The sequence below is a fragment of the Cervus canadensis genome, chromosome 13 (assembly GCF_019320065.1).
Source record: "Cervus canadensis isolate Bull #8, Minnesota chromosome 13, ASM1932006v1, whole genome shotgun sequence".
NCBI classification, from domain to species: domain Eukaryota; kingdom Metazoa; phylum Chordata; class Mammalia; order Artiodactyla; family Cervidae; genus Cervus; species Cervus canadensis.
The window spans coordinates 12,924,212-12,939,669 of NC_057398.1; the positions used below are offsets into that span (position 1 = coordinate 12,924,212).

The 15,458-nt window shown below is 34.9% G+C and overlaps 1 protein-coding gene across 2 annotated transcripts in view; it reads left to right on the plus strand.

The window, feature by feature from the left end:
- TPR (translocated promoter region, nuclear basket protein) overlaps positions 1-15,458 on the plus strand; it is a 61,034-nt gene that overhangs the window by 22,342 nt on the left and 23,234 nt on the right. For both annotated transcript variants that reach the window (XM_043484600.1, XM_043484601.1), the window contains exons 22-34: positions 944-1,109; positions 2,164-2,330; positions 2,915-3,067; positions 3,495-3,611; positions 5,150-5,353; positions 5,465-5,649; positions 7,118-7,265; positions 8,863-9,000; positions 9,102-9,233; positions 11,430-11,560; positions 12,930-13,140; positions 13,860-14,003; positions 14,368-14,566. In XM_043484600.1, coding sequence (XP_043340535.1) covers positions 944-1,109; positions 2,164-2,330; positions 2,915-3,067; positions 3,495-3,611; positions 5,150-5,353; positions 5,465-5,649; positions 7,118-7,265; positions 8,863-9,000; positions 9,102-9,233; positions 11,430-11,560; positions 12,930-13,140; positions 13,860-14,003; positions 14,368-14,566 — 2,095 coding nt within the window. The remainder of the gene's footprint in view (positions 1-943; positions 1,110-2,163; positions 2,331-2,914; positions 3,068-3,494; positions 3,612-5,149; positions 5,354-5,464; positions 5,650-7,117; positions 7,266-8,862; positions 9,001-9,101; positions 9,234-11,429; positions 11,561-12,929; positions 13,141-13,859; positions 14,004-14,367; positions 14,567-15,458) is intronic.

Sequence of the window (15,458 nt, forward strand, 5' to 3'; positions counted from 1 at the left end):
GCCAGTCCATCTTAAAGGAAATCAGTCCTGAATATTCATTGGACGGACTGATGTTGAAGCTGAAACTCCAGTACTTTGGCCACCTGATGTGAGGAACTGACTCATTTGAAAAGACCCTGATGCTGGGAAAGATTGAAGGTGAGAGGAGAAGGGGACGACAGTGGATGAGCTGGTTGGATGGCATCACCGACTCAATGGGCATGAGTTTGAGTAAGCTCTGGGAGTTGGTGATAAACAAGGAAACCTGGCGTGCTGCAGTCCATGGGGTTGCAAAGAGTCAGACACGACTGAGCGACTGAACTGAGCCAAGGCAGTATCTTCCTGAGTTCTAGACCCAGAGTCCAGTGAATTAAGAGCTTTTTCAGTCAGGCTGCTGAAAACAGGCTTTATACCTGACTTGCTCTGAGGACCAGAGAGTCTTCGGTCTTCAGACCACTCCAGTGCCTGTGTGATTCTTTACGCTGTCTGGGGTATTTTCACAGGCATGCACTGATCACTCTTTTGCTGAATATTCAAGAAGGGATCCTGTGCAAGTCTCCACATTACTCTGTCTAGGCAGCTCTCATCTCTGATTATCTGTCTGTCTGATGAATTCAAGCTGGTTTAGCCTTCTTCTCTGAGTTCTGTGTTCCCGGTTCATGGAATCTGTGGCCTCATTTACCTTTCCCTGTGCCATAGCCTGGACACTCTTCAATCAATGATCAATATGCTGAGAAACTGTAGGGCTCATCTCTTCTGTTTCCTGTTGTTTTGAAGCGTTTTGTCTGTTTTTTGTTGTTGATTTTTTTTTTTTTTTTTGGTTGTTTCAGTTCAGGAGTTAAATATCCGTTCTGTTGCTCTGTTTTAGCTGGTTTAAAAGTTCTGCATAAAGGTAACTTGAACTTCTAGTTACTTAAGAACTGAAAGATAGTGTTTGTAGGGTTAATGTATTTTTTTCTTATAGGTTCAGCTTTTAGATACAAAGAGACAGCTGGATACTGAGACAAATCTTCATCTTAACACAAAAGAACTGTTAAAAAATGCTCAAAAGGAAATTGCTACATTGAAACAGCACCTCAGTAATATGGAAGTCCAACTTGCTTCTCAGTCTTCACAGAGAACTGGTAAAGGTAAATAATTAAGTAGGCTGATGAAAGTACCTCTTTCAATTTGTAACATATCCTATAAATAAATAGCCTTTTTTTTCATTGATACTAACAAAAGATTTAAACAAAACAAAAACTTTACTCTTCATACAGTAAAGCCCAGTTTCCCACCTAAATTAATAAATGCACAGACTTGAAAGATTCAGAATAGTTGTACATATGGCAGCTGACCAAGATATGCTTTTAGTTTTCCTGTTATTGAAACCATTTCATTGATGCTTTAAGAATGTTTCTCTTGTGGAGGGTTGATAATTTGAATTTTTAACTCTCCCTTTTGAGATGAAGTTACTTGCTAAATTTGTAATGATAAGGCTAACTTACAGAAATCATGGATTTGTTTGATCTCTTTAGAGCAGTATTCCTAATCTTTGCTCATTGACAGCTGCAGGGAAAAGGTTTGTTTCATTAGATTTTGCTACTCTTTGTCAATACATTATTTCAAATGCAAACCCATTAAGTCCAAGTAATCTTTCTACATGGTCTTATTTATTTCTTAATACAGAAGAAATTTAAAACATAAATATACATGTGTATGTATGTGATATATATTGTGTATATATAATTTTCCAGTACTTCTTTCTTATTGTTATCATGTGGTAAGAAAACATTCCTTTTAATCTGTAATTTCTTCCTTTTCTGTGAATTTTAGAATGAAAGTTATGCTAAATGTTTTAAGCTGTATGGTTTTGGCATAAACAATGGTTTAAATAAATTAAGAATGTTAATTTCTACAAGTAGTTATTTCAGTTTAGTGGAAATATATTATCTTTTAAATACTTTTTAAAAACAAATATTTGTAACAGTAGAGTTCAAATACTTAAACATTTTTGTTTTTAAAGAAATAACCTACTGATAGTAACCTGTTTTTATTATGGTATTCAGCATAGGTTGAAAAAGTTCTAGATAGTTAAATACGTCTACATCTCAGCCTTAATTCTAGTTTCACAAATTCTTTAATAGCAGTCATCTTTAATATCATTTAAAATGTTAATTTTAAGAAAACCGTTATATCTATTAGGTCAGCCTAGCAACAAAGAAGATATGGATGACCTTCTGAGCCAGCTAAGGCAGGCAGAAGAGCAGGTGAATGACTTGAAGGAAAGACTCAAAACAAGCACTAGTAATGTGGAACAGTATCGTGCAATGGTTACTAGTTTGGAAGAATCCCTCAACAAGGAAAAACAGGTATATACAATTTTGAAATCAGTTTGCATGTACTTTTTTTTGAAGTTAGGATGTGTAAGGCACTGTGTCAAAGTGAGGGTTCAACTGGCATTGCACTTACTTACCTCTTATAAGCATTTAAGTCTAATAAGCCAGATAGAACAAAAAAATCACACAAAATTTGTAGAACATGGGAAGTATATTCCCGTAGAAAAAGTACAGATGAAATGCTGATGTGAGTGGGTGGTAGGTGAGATTGTTTGTCTTTTGAGTATGCATGACTTCACAGGGGAGATGGCATTTTTGCCTTGAAGGAAAGCATCGTTTGAATAGTAAAGGTCGGAAGTTATTCCTTGTAATAGGCACTATTAGCTGAGATAGGAAGGCCAGTGTATTCCATTTGTGAATTTTAGTATGTTTTAAATTTAGCTTAGGCTAGTCTTGCCTTCTGAGATGGCCCACACAGTCTATGAACAGTTTCTCTCTAAATAAATCCCCTTCTTACCTATCAAAAATAAATAAATTTAGCTTTGATTTGGGGAAACTAATTGTATGATTTTAAGTGTATGTATTCTTTGTGCCCTACTGTTGGGTTGATGGTGAAGGTGACAGAAGAAGTACGTAAGAACATTGAAGTTCGCTTAAAAGAGTCAGCCGAATTTCAGACACAGCTGGAAAAGAAGTTGATGGAAGTAGAGAAGGAAAAACAGGAACTTCAGGATGACAAGAGAAAAGCCATAGAGAGCATGGAACAACAGGTAAAATAGGTTATTACCATACCAATCACTTTTTCTGTTGTAAGAATTTAGATTCTTTTATCTAGCTCATTAATTACCATTCAGTTATTCCCAGCAGATACTGATTGAACACATACCTTATATAACTATTTCAGTTTTATATTTTACTCTGGTCTGTACATGTTTCCTTTTGGATATTTGAGACTACTTTATGGTACTAGATATCAGTGTTGCTTTTCAGAAGCCTCTGCCTAAAAATTTACTTCTGTACACATTTTTAATAACATGGAGTGAATATAAGCCTGCAAAATGTGCACAGTATATCAGGTGATAAACTATTTAAACTTAATAAGTCTTTGGACTACTTGTATTTTAAAAAACCTAACTTCGATAATTTTAAAGTAAATTTGCAGTTAACTCTTGGTTTTAATCTTGTTCTTCAATTTAGTTATCTGAGTTAAAGAAAACACTCAATAGTGTTCAGAATGAAGTACAAGAAGCTCTTCAGAGAGCAAGCACAGCTTTGAGTAATGAACAGCAAGCCAGACGGGACTGTCAGGAACAAGTAAGTGTCACTCAGTCAGTTATTGGAAAGTGAGCTTTGATCTTAGGGCACAGTTCTTCAAGTATAGTAATGCATTTGGGAGATTGGTGCATTTTATAAAACATGCAAGTTATTTCCACTCTTGGGACACTTGGAATAAGATCAACTGAAAAGTATAGATGAAAGCTAAAAGTAAGGCCAGGTTTCTCCTGCTCTCCAGAAGTAGAACACTCCTGTGAAAAGCTGAAGTGGCATAAAGGGAAGAAACAGTTATCTCAGGTCACATCTTCCTGATGGAAACACAGATTAAATGGAGATAAAACACAGACGCTCGCAGTCCAAAGCTATGACGGCTTGGTGCTGAGATGCTGAGTGTAATTCCTGGGGAAGGAGCTTGGTGGTGCCCCTTTTGCTACTCAGGGTGCTCACTGCCTCAATAATGGCATCTACTAAACAATTGTTGAACACTGTTTTCACTTTTCTGTAAAAGCAGTAGTCCTCTTTGGATTTCTTTTGTTTAGCAGAAACAGATACTAACCTAGGTCTTCCATAAAAGCAAACAGGCATATAGCAAATTTTGGAGGAAAAAAGAGATGTCTTTAGAGCAATGTCCATTAATAAAACAACATTGGTAAATGGAGAAAATATATAAAAATAGGAGTAGAAGATTAAATGTGTACTTGATCTCACTTGCAAGCATTCTTTCACTATTGCAGTGCTACACTAAGTCTAGTTGTAAAGCTTGTATAGACAAGATAGAGATACTTTTCCTCAGCAAAACAGGGATATTTTGAAAACATTGTTAATGAATTACTGAGCTTACACAGATTTCTATGCACCACTGTTTATAAGCTTTAACAGTACAAAAGCACATTATTTAAGTATATATACACACATGCACACACACATATACATGATACTGCTTTTTATAGTTATGAAAAAGAGATGATAAAACAATTTAGGAAAATGAGAATTATTGAAATGGTAGAATGGGAAAGGAATACATGTAAGGATATTGGTAACATTCTCATTTTTATGATTGGTGGTATGTTAATAGCATATTATTTAACATGCATAATATGTATATATATCAGGATTATTTTAAAAATGGAGTACAAGGGAAAGTACTTCACACTGAAGGTAAATTAGACAAAAATGAATTATCATTGGCTTATTGCCAACCATTGTAATATTGGAAATGAGAATAAAAAAATGTATCCGTAAAAAATAAATGTATCCATGATTCAGTATTCAAATAAATTATTTTCATTTCCCTTTTTCATTTTGTGTGTATATATGCATATATTTTATGTAACTGAGTTATATTTAGTCTATTTCATAAAGTCTGTTCCAAGTTACTACCTCATCTTTCTAAGTTTCATTTTGAACAGTTGTTTAACACTTCATCAAATAGGTGCAGCATAATTTTTCATTATTCTCTTAAATATTTTGGAACATTGAGATTGTGTTCACGTTTATTGCTATAAGTAACACAGTGTACATCTTTTCAAAGACTGGCCTTATGGAATCTGTGTCAATGGGGCAATAATTCCTTTCAGGCTAAAATAGCTGTGGAAGCTCAGAATAAGTATGAGAGAGAATTGATGCTACACGCTGCTGATGTTGAAGCTCTCCAAGCTGCCAAGGAACAGGTTTCCAAAATGGCATCAGTGCGTCAGCATTTGGAAGAAACAGCCCAAAAAGCAGAATCACAGTTGTTGGAATGTAAAGCATCTTGGGAAGAGAGAGAGAGAATGTTAAAGGTATTGTTCATAATAGAATGTTCTGGGAAATTGAAAGGTTTGGTGTTTTTTTATTGTTTTTTAACATACATTGGAAAATCTGCTATTATATGATAGACTCTTGGCTTATAGGATGAAGTTTCTAAGAGTGTGTCTCGCTGTGAAGATCTAGAAAAACAAAACAGGTTACTTCATGATCAGATTGAAAAATTAAGTGACAAAGTCGTTTCCTCAATGAAGGAAGGTGTACAAGGTCCATTGAATGTATCTCTCAGTGAAGAAGGAAAATCCCAAGAACAAATTTTAGAAATTCTCAGGTAAATCCAATATATTCTTAATGCTTTATTTACTTCTATGATGAGCAACAATTATGAAGTTACACTGTATGTGTATAAATGAGGCCAGTGGAAATTATATGCTATTTAGGTAAATAAATATAAAGCTCATTTTGTCACATAGAGTCAACAAACCCACTGCTACCCAATTAGTGGTCACTTTTGACATTTAGACATATGCTGATTTAAATAAGTGAGTAGAAGTTGAATCTGACAGTAAGAACTTGAATGGATTCCTTGGAAAAGTAAATGCCTTTCAGATTTATTTATTTATTTTTTTCCGTTTTTCATTTATTTATGTCATCTTTCATTTCTTTCAGCAATGTTTTTCAGTTTTCAGTGTACAAGTCACCTCCTTGCTTAAGTTAGTGCCTAAGGGGTTTTTTTTTGACACTGGACTATGTCTTCAGGAAAGATACACAGTCTTGGGTATATGTATGTTCCCTTTAGAAATCCTGAGAGTAAAGAAAGAATTGAGAAGAAAATAAAAAACAGCACCCCCATGGTTCCTTCGACACCTTGTCATTTTAGTATTTATTTCTCCATACTTTGTATGTTTTCATATGTACATATGCACAGATCTATATTTATACCTGTGTATATATATATATATATATTTTTTGCAAGTTGGATTACTCTTTTTCTAGACTCTGTATCATCCTTAATAGTACATATCAAAAGCATTTTTCTATGTCACAAAACGCACAATGGAGAATCTGGCAATTCTGATAAAATTAAACACATGATCCTCTTCTTTTTTTTTAAGCCTAAGGGAGATTGGTGCATTTGAAAGGTACAAGCACCTAATTTGACCTGAAAAGGCAGGGATTTTTGCTGAGCATTTTGTTCCACGGCCATATTTAAGATGAATGAAAAGAATCTTAAATCTTAGGCCCATGGCCTCAGAGACTGAGCTTTCTCAGGAGTCTGCACTGCCTGGCACATACTACCTCTGTTGGCTCTAGCTTGCCCTGTGGCTTCAAGTATGTAAATGGAGCCCACGAAACAGTGAGTGAAAACATTGATGTTCCCAAGGGCAGGAGCCATAGTCTTGTTCACTGCTATGTCCCCAGCACTCAGAATGGTGCCTGACCATCAGAGGTGCTTGGTCAGTGCTTGTTGGATGTGGCTACTCCTACTGCTTGGGTGCTAAGTTGCTTCAGTTGCGTCTGACTTGTTTGCAACCCCATGGACTGTAGCCCACCAGGCTTCTCTGTCCATGGGATTCTCCAGGCAAGAATACTGGAGTGGGTTGCCATGCCCTTCTCCATCAGATTTATTTTAAAGATAGAAACCACTGTCTGTAATAAAGTGTATCTTCTATTATTATTTTTTAATGAAAATAGTTTTTAAAGTGAATAATTTTGTTATCTTGAAAATTATCCAAGTTTTTGAATGTTCTGTTACTGGCGTTAATTCTATTCAAGTAACATCTTACATATTTTTATAGATTTATACGACGAGAAAAAGAAATTGCTGAAACTAGATTTGAAGTGGCTCAAGTTGAGAGCCTGCGATATCGACAAAGGGTTGAACTTTTAGAAAGAGAGCTGCAGGAACTGCAGGATAGCCTAAATGCTGAAAGGGAGAAAGTTCAGGTATGTATCCTAAGCTTTAAGAAGGCACTTGTTAAATCAAGAGAGGTACTCATTTCAGTTTCTTGTAGCATAAAATTTAGTTTGAAATAAACATTCTTCTTAAACTCGTAAGTTCATTAGATGTTAAACATTGGCACAGTATAGTGATAAGAGCCTAATGATAACCAAGACTACCTGGTTTCAAATTCTAGTTCATACCATTCAAATGTGTTACTTGGGCACATTGTCTAACTTCCTTGCTCTTAAACTTCCTTGTCTGTAATATGAGGGTGATAAAAACAGTGAGAATTTAGTTAGTGCACATGAAACTTTTGAATTATGTCTGGTACACACTGAGTGCTTAATAAATTTCGGTTATCTTTATTTACTACTATAATTGTCATTATAGAAATTAGTCATCTACAAAAAATGGTTGGTTGAAATTGCTATGGAATTTTCTTTTTCTCAGCAGAGGTATAAAATGTAGTCAAAACAGTCAACCAAAGCGGGGGAAAAGGGTGTTTGGTGAATGTATGATCACAACACAAGCTCAACTCAGTCCACCCAAGCAACCAAAACCTTATTATTGCATAACCTCATTCTGAGGAGATGCAGTAATATAGCTCCACATCTAGAAAGAAGGAAATTAAGACCTTGAATCATTTATCTTCTTTTAACTGTTAGTTGGAATGGCTACTAGAGAGAAACCATGAAACAGGAGAAAGTGGATAATTGAACAAGTAAACTTAAGGGATTTACATTTTCAGACAGAAATGAAAAGTTCCAGAATTACATCCTATTGAGAAAACAACTCAAATTCAAATATCTCACTATGGAAATAATAAACAGACCTTCTGATTCAGTGGAGCTAACACTTGCAGGAAAGAACAGAATCAGGGTTTCTAGTGATTGTATATTCTTTCAGTCTCTTGTGTTTTCTTTCCTGTTCCTTTAGGCTACATAAAGGCAAATCATACTACAAAATACCCAGCTCAACCAAGTCTTACATACAAAGGGAGAGAGTCATGAAGTAACCTAAGTTATATCAAAAATAATATGTCTATCTAAGTCAAGTAGTGTAGCATGGCAACCATGAATGATAGCTTTAAAAATGGTGAAGGTATAAAGTAATACATGCAAAAAATGGATAATTATACTCAGAACAGAAACTTCACGAGTGAACAAGTATTCAGTAAAATTGCTCAGAATCAAAGTGATGAGACAATCGAGTGAAATGAAAAAGAGTTTGTGAAAAAGAGGGGGAAAACTGGGGACCAAAATAACATCCTTTTAGAACTGTTGCTGAATTCAGTGTAGCAAGAAAAAGAATAGAAACGGGAAGATAGAGGTCTGGATTATGTTTTTACCTAATGTAAATAACTATTTGTTGGTGAGATTTATAGTATCTTTTTACTTCCATCTTTTAATTTCTTGCATGTTTGAACCCTGTAATTGGCACGAATCACAGAAAAATAAACATGTAAGACTCCTAAAAATTTGTTTTAAAAGTTGACATTTAATCCTTTCTACTTTTATAGGAAAGATGAGAGCTGGTGGGAAAAGATAGACCTTAATCTGTTGGTATATGTTGCTGTACACATATGTTTGAAATCTTTAGGTAACTGCAAAAACAATGGCCCAGCATGAGGAACTGATGAAGAAAACCGAAACAATGAACGTAGTCATGGAGACCAATAAGATGCTGAGAGAAGAGAAGGAGAGGCTGGAACAGGATCTACAGCAGATGCAAGCCAAGGTTTGTAATTTACAAATGAAGAGTAGAGACATATTTTTAGTAATGTTGTAAATAAATTTTCACATCAGGTATTTAAAAAAAAATACTGAAACTATTTTCAGGTCAGGAAACTGGAGTTAGATATTTTACCCTTACAAGAAGCAAATGCTGAGCTGAGTGAGAAAAGCGGTATGTTGCAAGCAGAGAAGAAGTTATTAGAAGAAGATGTAAAACGTTGGAAAGCACGTAACCAGGTAAATTTAGTCAAACCCATTCCAAAACATAAAAACATGTTGATTTAATATAACAGGGTAAAATTTAAGAGGATAAAAATATTTAATAAGCTAGTGGGAAGTATTTTATGTTCATCAGTGAAAGTCCAATGTGTTTGTTACATATACCTATGTGTCAGGCATTAAGCTTATAACTAAATTTTTGAAGTTTTGGTTATATTGTGTGTATTCTTTAAAAAGCTGAATTGTCTATTTGTATTCCAAATTTAGGCTTTTGCTTTATCTTTAAAAATGTGTTTGTACATGAAAAATGGATTTATATAATTCATTGAAGTGCTTTAAGAAGACTCGTTCACTGCAATATTTTGGGGGTTGGGGGAGAGAAGACAAAACCATATAGCATAGTGTTTGGCTTCCGTGGTGTCTCAGACGATAAAGAATTTGCCTACAATACAGGAGACCTGGGTTCAATCCCTGGATCGGGAAGATCCCCTGGAGAAGGAAATGGCAACCCACTTCAGTATTCTTGCCTGAAAAATCCCTTGGACAGAGAAGCCTGGCAGGCTACAGGCCATTGGTTCACAATGAGTCAGACACAACTGAGCAACAAAATGCACACACACATTCAGTTCAGTTCAGTTCAGTCACTCAGTCGTGTCTGATTCTTTGCGATCCAATGGACTGCAGCACACAAGGCTTCCCTGTCCATCACCAACTCCTGGAGTACCCAAACTCCTCTCCATCATGTTGGAGATGCCATCCAACCATCTCATCCTCTGTCGTCCCCTTCTCCTCCCACCTTCAGTCTTTCCCAGCATCAGGGTCTTTTTCAATGAGTCAGTTCATCAGGTGGCCAGAGTATTAGAGTTTCAGCTTCAGCATCAGTCCTTCCAGTGAATATTCAGGACTGGTTTCCTTTAGGATGAACTGGTTAGATCTCCTTACTGTCCAAGGGACTCTCAAGAGTCTTCTCCGACACCACAGTTCAAAAGCATCAATTCTTCGGCACTCAGCTTTCTTCACAGTCCAACTCTCACATCCATACACGACCACCGGAAAAACCACAGCCTTGACTAGACAGACCTTTGTCGGCAAAGTAATGTCTCTGCTTTTTAATATGCTGTCTAGGTTGGCCATAGCTTTTCTTCCAAGGAGCAAGTGTCTTTTAATTTCATGGCTGCGGTCACCATCTGCAGTGATTTTGGAGCCCCCACAAGTAAAGTCTCTCACTGTTTCCATTGTTTCCTCATCTGTTAGCCATGAAGTGATGGGACCGGATGCTGTGATCTTAGTTTTCTGCATGTTCAGTTTTAAGCCAACTTTTTCACTCTCCTCTTTCACTTTCATCAAGAGGCTGTTGAGTTCTTTGCTCTCTGCCATAAGGGTGGTGTCATCTGCATATCTGAGGTTATATGATATAACCTCACATACTATACACACACATAGTATGGTTAGAAGCTGTAGCTCTGTATTCAGAGAAGAAGTTGGAAATCTGCCTTACCTCCTACTAGCTGTGTGCTTTGTGAAAATGAGGACATTAATCTTCCTCAGACAATTTTCCTTGATTTTGTAAATGAGGGTATCATTTACAGAGGAATCACTGTGTTCATTTTACAAAAATTAAATGAAGCAGTTCACCCAGCACCTAGAAAATGCTCTAAAGAACTACTCATATCTGAATAGGATTTTAAAATTTTAGAGCCCCTTCATGCTTTTTTTTATTCACGCAGAGAGTCTGAAAAATCCAGAAAGGATAATCTGTCCCAAGTTTAGATATATTCCTGTTAAATTATGTTGCCTTCCTTTCTGGTTAATGGAATCTATTGCATTTAGGATTATTTTCATTTTCTTGTTTGTAATGCATGATGAACTTTTTTTCCCCATATATGTCACTTTAATGAAATTGGGTATTTAATATTAAAAGCTTATAGATTCTTTGGATCCCTTTATTTGACTCTATTGTAACTATTCTGAAATGTTCCTTTGCAACTGTGAAAAATAATGAATAGTGAATGACATTTCCTTTGTTTTCCCCTTTCATTTTGGCTAAACCTCTTATCTAAACAAAGGAACTAAAGCTTTGATTTTATTTTCTTATAATTTGATGACTGATCACTATGTACGCAAGCATCTAGTATAAACATAATTAGATACTCTGATATTTTATTACAGCACATTAATTTCATAAAACCATGTTATACACTGTTCCTATTCTAGCATCTAGTGAGTCAGCAGAAAGATCCAGATACAGAAGAATATCGTAAGCTGCTTTCTGAAAAGGAAGTTCACACTAAGCGTATTCAGCAATTGACTGAAGAAATTGGAAGACTTAAAGCTGAAATTGCAAGGTATATGGAACAAACCTTAAGTTGTATACAACACTTGGACAATCTTGAAGTTTGTTTCTGTTCTTTATGTGATCCCCTAAGTGCTTCCTGACTTTAAAGAGAATGGAAAGTGCTGGACCTCTTATATGTAGCTTTCTTTTTATTGCTTTATAAAAACAAGCAAGCTGTCATTTAGTTTTATGCCTTCATTTATGAATTATTTCTCCATACTTGATTACTTTTTAAACTACGTAGTTGGTATGAATCTAAAGCAGACCATTTTTTTAAATAGTCAAAATAACATTTGCAAGTAGATTTTTCTTTTTTTTTTTTTTTTTTTGGTTAACATATATTCATGAATCTATTTTGAAAGTTTTTTATAAAGAAAGGTTTTTTCTTTTTCTTTTTTTTTTTTTGCTGCACTGAGTCTTTGTTTCAGCATGCAGAAGCCTGTTGTGGAGCACAAGCTCAGTAGCTGTGTCTTGCAGGCTTCTCTAATTTGGCTTAGTTGCCCAACCAGGGATCAAACCCATGTCCCCTGCTTTAGAAGGCATATTCTTCACCACTGGACCACCAGGGAATTTCCTAAAGAAAGTTCTTAAATGAACTTATAGTGAAGTATACTGCCTTTTAAAGATAAATGTCATATTAAAATGAATGTTTCTGGCTTACCTCTTGTAAGCTTTAATGTCCTTTGTCCCTATCTTAGCCCCTATTTATATGATACTTGACATCTTACAGATTTTTGTCATGTTTATTCTCTTTTTTTCATAACAGTAGTCTGGCATTTTAAGTGGGAAAGATATTAATTTTAAAGATGAGGAATCTAAGATTCAGAAAGGTACCCAGGCTTACTTCTAAGGTTAGCAATGATTAGCAACATGCTCTTAACTCAGGTCATATGATTTCAAGTTCAGTTTATGATAAAAATACAGGAGTTGGCAGACTATAACCTACAGGCCTTTTTTTGCACAACCTGGAAGCTAAGGATGATTTTTGCATTTTTTAAGTGTCGTAAAAAAAAGAGGAACACAGAGCAAACGCTGTATGTGGCCTACAAAACCTCATGTACTTAGTAGATTTTGCTATCAGGCAGATGTGGATTAAACTCCGGGTACCATGCAGAGTAAAAGTGCATGTTACTTAACCACTAACATCTCAGTTCTTCTCACCTCTAGAATGGGTGTATATGGCATGTAACAAGTCAGTCACGTTTTCCTAAAGTACCACGGGTTCACAAGTTAAAAAGTGTGTGTGTGTGCTTTTCTTAGAATTTTCTAAATAAAACACACACTAAAGCAACACAATAAAAATATAACTTAAAAGGTTTTAAAATTTGAAAAGTCTCAAATATTTAGTTTTTCTGCTTTATCCCATCTTTTTTGCTTAGATCAAATGCATCTTTGACTAACAACCAGAACTTAATCCAGAGTCTAAAGGAAGATTTAAATAAAGTAAGAACAGAAAAGGAAAATATCCAGAAGGAGTTAGATGCCAAAATAATTGATATTCAAGAAAAGGTTAAAACTATTACTCAAGTCAAGAAAATTGGACGTAGGTACAAGACTCAGTATGAAGAACTTAAAGCACAACAAGATAAGGTATTTTTGAAGTGGTTTTCTTTTTATATATTCTTTATAATTTTTTGATACACACAATTTTGGTCTACACAATTTATACACAGCTTTGTATATACTTAGATATATGGATATGCATATTTGGATGAGTCTTACAAAAACCTTATTCATAATATTTAGTTATTGGTTTTTAATCTTATGTGTGATATTTTATTTAGTTTAAGATTAGGTCTTCAGTATGTCCTAAAATGAACTATAAATTCATAAAGAAATAGTAGTAAATGCCGTCTATCAAAAAGAATTTTTAAATCTTTATTTTATTTTAGACTTGATTTTTATTTTTGATTACCAGTGGTAAAGAACTTATATATTGACTTGAGACTGTGTATTTAGCACTTGTTACACTAGAAAATTTATGAAGAAAAATTTCAAAATTCTTACCCCTCAGTTAGCCACTGTTAATACTTTAATATGCTTTCCTTTACATATGAGTGATTTGTTTTTCTGGATAATTCTATGTTAAACAGTGCATCATCGTTTTGATTAGCTGGTTAATATCCAGTAGTGTGGAAAGCCCTAACCTATTTAACTAATAGCTTGAACATTAAAGTTGTTTTATAGAAGATTTATTTATGAATACCCTTAAATGTAAGTTTCTTTATATACTTATTATTTTCTTAGATGAATTTGCAGAATTACTGAATATAAATGTGCAAGTATATTATTAGTGTTTGTCATCTTAGGTCATGGAGACTTCAGCTCAGTCTTCTGGAGACCATCAGGAACAGCACATCTCAGTCCAGGAAATGCAGGAGCTAAAAGAGACCCTAAGCCAAGCAGAAACCAAGTCAAAGTCACTCGAGAATCAAGTGGAGAACCTGCAGAAGGTATGAGTGGAAGAGAAGTGAGAAGTGAAAGGTGTATGTTCCTAATTGTTTCCTTGTTGAAAGGCTGGAAAAATGCAATGGAATATAGTTCAGTCATAAAGGAATTTTGAAAAAAGAAAAATGTGTTAAACACTGATACTTTCTCTTATCATCTGGAAACATACATCGTTAATTTTTCTTTGAATGACTTATGTATGCAGATAATACCTAGTCGTCTTGGAAGTGTCCACTTACTTGATTACCATTTTATATTTATACTTTCATTTAAACAAATTAATGTTTTATGCTTTAAGTCTATAGGGTATGTAGTTATATTGATTTGGCTGAATTGCACGGTTAATACTTTATCTTCCTTTAAAAAAAGACTTTGTCTGAGAAAGAGGTAGAAGCAAGAAGTCTCCAGGAACAGACTTTGGAGCTTCAATCTGAACTTGCACGACTTCGTCAGGACCTTCAAGACAGAACCACACAGGAAGAACAACTTCGACAGCAGATAACTGAAAAGGAAGAAAAAACAAGAAAGGCCATTGTAGCAGCAAAATCAAAAATTGCACATTTAGCTGGTAAGTTTCTATACGCTTTATGATTCGAATTTGATGGTGAAAGTTGGTTATTTGATACAGGCTTACAATTAAATGGGAAAGAAAAGTAAATACTAGTAAGTGACTTCTGTGTATGTGTGTGCATACTTTAGATATTAGGTTTATTTAATTGGATTCAAATTACAGCAGTTTTAATTTTCAAGTAATAAGGATGTCCTTAATTTATGATGTCTTTCTTAATTGCTAACTGATAGAAGATAGGGAATACAGCTGTCCTTCTGCTTTAGTGTGGAACTGTTACTGCCTTCTGATGGTAACCCTTTGGGTCCATAGTATACTGTCCCGAGGCCTTCTGTAAATTCTAGGCAGCTTTGGACCTTAGCCCAGTGAGTTTTCTGTGCCTCACTTCACAGAGGGCTGTTAGCCCTTCAGGGAGAATGTCATGTTAGCTGTATGAGGATCCCAGTGCTACAACGCTCAGGGCCTTACTGTACCTTGCTTACCAGTCTGCTAGTAGGTAAATAAAATGCCAAGTAGGTTGAATTTTATTATGAACGGTTTTTTAAATGGATCGCTAAGATAATGCCCCTGGCAACTTATTTAATTTTTTAAAAAAATGAAGTTACTTAATTATCCTTGAGTATCTGCTGTAAATTATATGAAATGAAAATTTTATAGTCTCTATTAAAAATATTTAAAGGCCATATGAAAGGGCTTCTGCTGACTAGTTTATGGTAGATCCTTTATCTTTTTTGAGATCTTAGGAAAAGCTGAGTTTTTTTTTTTTATTTTGGAGTATGTTTTATATTGGAGTAATGAACACATGTTTAAAACTTTGTTTATTGAAATGTAGAGTATATCAGAATTATTGTAGATGCTAAAGTTCAGGAATAGAATCCAGTACAGCCTTTGA